Source organism: Phoenix dactylifera, chromosome 1, assembly GCF_051530095.1.
Source record: "Phoenix dactylifera cultivar Ajwa chromosome 1, Ajwa_hap1_PhDact_Kaust_v1.1, whole genome shotgun sequence".
NCBI classification, from domain to species: Eukaryota; Viridiplantae; Streptophyta; class Magnoliopsida; order Arecales; family Arecaceae; genus Phoenix; species Phoenix dactylifera.
The window spans coordinates 66,511,988-66,515,905 of record NC_143190.1 but is presented as its reverse complement, the minus strand read 5'-3'; the positions used below and the strand labels follow the sequence as shown (position 1 = coordinate 66,515,905).

Sequence of the window (3,918 nt, the reverse complement as noted above, 5' to 3'; positions counted from 1 at the left end):
TAATATCCATCCTCTCTAACTTTACCTTGTTCATACTTTTTTACATTGTTGACGTAGTAGCAACAAAAATACAACGAACATTCATGTTTGGTCAAATACAAAATAAAACAACATGTGGAATTGCACTGCACTCAAAAGTCAACGAGCTATAAGTTGAGAAGCAATATGATCACGCAGAATATCCATCTCACGGTTACCCAATATTTGGCTTTGCTCTGCACTCAGTTCTTCCTGTGGTTCATTAATCTCTAAACAATCAGAAGGGAGTATATCCTCATTATCATCATAAGGCTGAAACTCCAAATCTTTGATTGCATGATTTCTAATAAAATTATGAATAGCCATGGAAGCCACCACAATTTGGACTTGTTTATGATAAGAAAAGTTGGGCATGGTACTCAACATTCTCCATCTACTTTTCCAGCATCCGAATGTCCTCTCAATAGTGCATCTCAGGGAGGAATGTGCATGATTAAAGATTTCATGCATACCCTTTGGTTGACTTCCACGTCGAAAATCTGGTAAATGATACCTCTCCCCTTTGTAAGGCCCCATATATCCCAACATGTGAGGATATCCTGCATCCACCAAATAATATTTACCTGCATATATATATATATATATGAGTTAGTATTTTAATATATTTAATGAAAGTTTAAAAAGTATACTTGCGATCATAATATATTTAATTAATATGCATACGTCTATATTATAATATATTTAATTAAAATGCATACCTCTAGGTGGGTGTGGAAATTGGAGCTCTTTTCTGTGTATAGCATCTAAAAAAATACGAGTATCATGAGCAGTACCTTCCCATCCAGCACAAACAAAAGTGAAACGCATATCAAAATCACAACAAGCCATAACATTTTGTGTAGGAATCCCTTTTCGGCCAATATATGGTACTTGTTTGGATGGAGAAATTTTCACTAGTATATGGGTGCCATCAATTGCTCCAATGCAGTCCTTAAAATAAGGCCACCAACGATGATCATCGCGGATTTTACTTGGAATATTTTTAAACTCTTTATCCAGCGGGGTAATAATATCCTTGGACATCCTTAAAACAGCATTTAAAACATGGGTGAAATATCTACTAACTGTTTCTCCGGAATGTTGAAATCTTTCTTGAACCATCCTATTCCCAAACCCATGTCCTAGAATCATCAAAAACATAGACACCAGCTCCTCAACAGGAATATATCTAGAAGCCTTTAAACCATATTTGATTTTCAATTCCATGCACAGATTAATAAATACATGTTTTTCCATTCGAAATTGTTGTTGGCATCTATATGAATTGCCATGTAAAATTTCTGATACAAACTTGTATCCGGTTTGATAAGAGGTCCTACAAGGCTCCTTTTCAATATATTTTGTGTAATATTCAGTAACCATACCAACAGTTGCAGTTAGTAGAATATTATAATTATCATTATCAACTATCTCATCTTCACTGGAATAATTCTCCTCAGAACTATTGTCAATGCTGCCCATACCTGTAGAAAACATATTATGCAAAAAATAAAACATCTGTAGCAAATAAAACAAATGATATATAAACATATAATGCAAATACATATAATATCACAAAATCATAACATCTATAATATCCATAAAATCAATAGCATCCACGATACATTATCCAAGAGATACCACAAATACATATAGTCCATCATCATTCTATAATAGAAGTTCATAATTAAAACTACAAAACATATTGCCATAATAGTATGTTAACAACTACTTATGTAAGTTTGACATTCGCTTGAGCCATTCAATTCGAAGATTGGTATCTCGGAGTGCCATAAACATCTCTCGATGTTCTCTTTTAAGGAGCACCTCAGCAGCAATCAAAAGCAGTTCAGGTTGTGCTACCATCTCAGGCATCATATGCACTACGTCCATCACCTCATCGATACTACGTCCAGGTTTATCAATCATCTTGGATGGCACTGTACTTTTCTTCTCCACTGCATCAATAAGACGACTCAATTGCTGAGATAGTTGTGCAGCACCCCCAACCTTCTTGCATTTCTTATCATGCAAAGTAGAGCTAACTCTTTTCTTTCCTCTCTCTTGGATAGCATCAGATGCAAGAGTAAGGTTAACATTAAAATTATCAGTGGGAACATCATCAATTTTATATGCAATCATATGATGGTCCTCATCTGAGTCACCTAAGCCCTCAAATGTATCATTATTAACCCCATCCAACCTCTCATATACTTCAATTGTGTCCTCAACATCCTCCTGCAACAGTAAAGCTGGTGCCCAGGCCCCCTCCCCAGTGGCACTAGTACCTCTAAATAACCTATCCAATTTTATGGCATGTTGTAGACCACGTTCTCGAAACTTAGCTGCATCAGGAATCTCCTGCAAGTTAACAATATATAGTTGTCAATAGTAGTTTATAGGTTAGTATAAAAAATCTTACAAATATTAAACTAGTGGCACGTGTACCTGCAATTTTTTTTCCCACCATGCATCTGGTGCATCTATTGTATTTCTAACAGGATCCCATCCAAGTCCTGTTTCCTTTCCCACCAATTTCATCCAAATGCTCCAATTTGCTTTCAGGTTATCCCACTTATTTTTAAATTTTTTGTAGTCATATTGATTTCCAGTCTTCTCATTGAATTTCTTAATTATATTGGCCCACCCTAACCTATTGAAATGTGTTCCTGGGCGATTACCAGCTTCAACTTCACCAATACATATATCGATAAACTCCTCTATCAATTTTTCATTCCAAATGGCCTTCCTCTTCTTCTCATCTTGGGTTGATGGACCAGCAAGGGTATGTTGGCTCTTCTTAGACATTTGTTCTTCTTACAATGCAACAACAAAGACATGAAACATTTTGTCAATCATAAGTCATGATTTCATCCATATGAATAAAACACCTTGTAAAGCATATTAGAAAAACAATGAGATATTAGACAAGGCATGCAATAAGAGGCAATTATTTGATAGAACTATAAGCATTTTGTTGCTTGCACTATAAACCTGTGCCTAACTGCACTTTGTTGCTTGCACTAACTACGCTCAGGCCAAAACATATTACATTGTCAAGTTCCCAATATTAGCCAAATACGATGTTGAGTACCCAATATCTTCTTGGCAATATTGGAAGTATTAGTAACAATAGTATGCACCACTAAAATGACAATAAGGTGTAAGATCTTTTAATTAAAACATGCTTCAATATTCATTAAATGTCCATTCTTGGAATCACTAGCAGTGAATTTTGTTGAAGAATGATAATGTAAGTAGTAATTTGGACTTTAAGTCAAAAGTATAAGCATAAAATATTTTGGCTAATTAAGAATAAAAGGAGTATTCTTACTTCTTAAAGCTTCAAAGTGCAATGGAGATTGCAAATTTCTGAGCCACTAGGTGATAGTACCTGACAGAAAATGATCCAATCATAAGTTAGAAGGCAACAATAATATTACCAAACTCCATTAAAATTCTAAATACAAATCTATCTTTCTCTCTGTAACAGAGAGAGGAAAAATTTGGTCCACCCGAAGAGAGAGGAAAAATTTGGTCCACCCGAACCACAGAGGGAAATCTCTCTCTCTGTAACAGAGATTTCTCTCTCTGTTCTCTCTCTCTCTCTCCCTCTGTAACAGAGAGGGAAAAGAGCTCGCCGTCCACGAGAACTTCCTCCCTGCAACAGAGAGAGGATCTCGCGGTCCACCGTGGACCGCGAGATCATTAAGCATACAGAGATCCTCTCTCTCTGTGTTATAGAGAGAGATCCTCTCTCTCTGTAACAGAGAGAGATCCTCTCTCTCTGTAACAGAGAGAGATCCTCTCTCTCTGTAAGGGGAGGCACCGTGGACCGTGGTGGTGCGGTCCACGGTGTCGCAGCTTGATCAGAGGGAGGATCTCTCTCTGTTACAGAGA

At 36.5% G+C, this 3,918-nt stretch overlaps 1 protein-coding gene across 1 annotated transcript; it reads right to left on the bottom strand.

The window, feature by feature from the left end:
• Nucleotides 1-1,746: 1,746 nt before the first annotated feature.
• Nucleotides 1,747-3,312, bottom strand: LOC120106037 (L10-interacting MYB domain-containing protein-like). Its single transcript, XM_039118880.3, has 2 exons — nucleotides 2,467-3,312; nucleotides 1,747-2,379 (listed from the first exon to the last, which is right to left on the bottom strand). Exons 1-2 carry the CDS (start codon nucleotides 2,824-2,826, stop codon nucleotides 1,747-1,749), a joined length of 993 nt encoding a protein of 330 aa, XP_038974808.3. The 5' UTR covers nucleotides 2,827-3,312.
• Nucleotides 3,313-3,918: the final 606 nt, after the last annotated feature.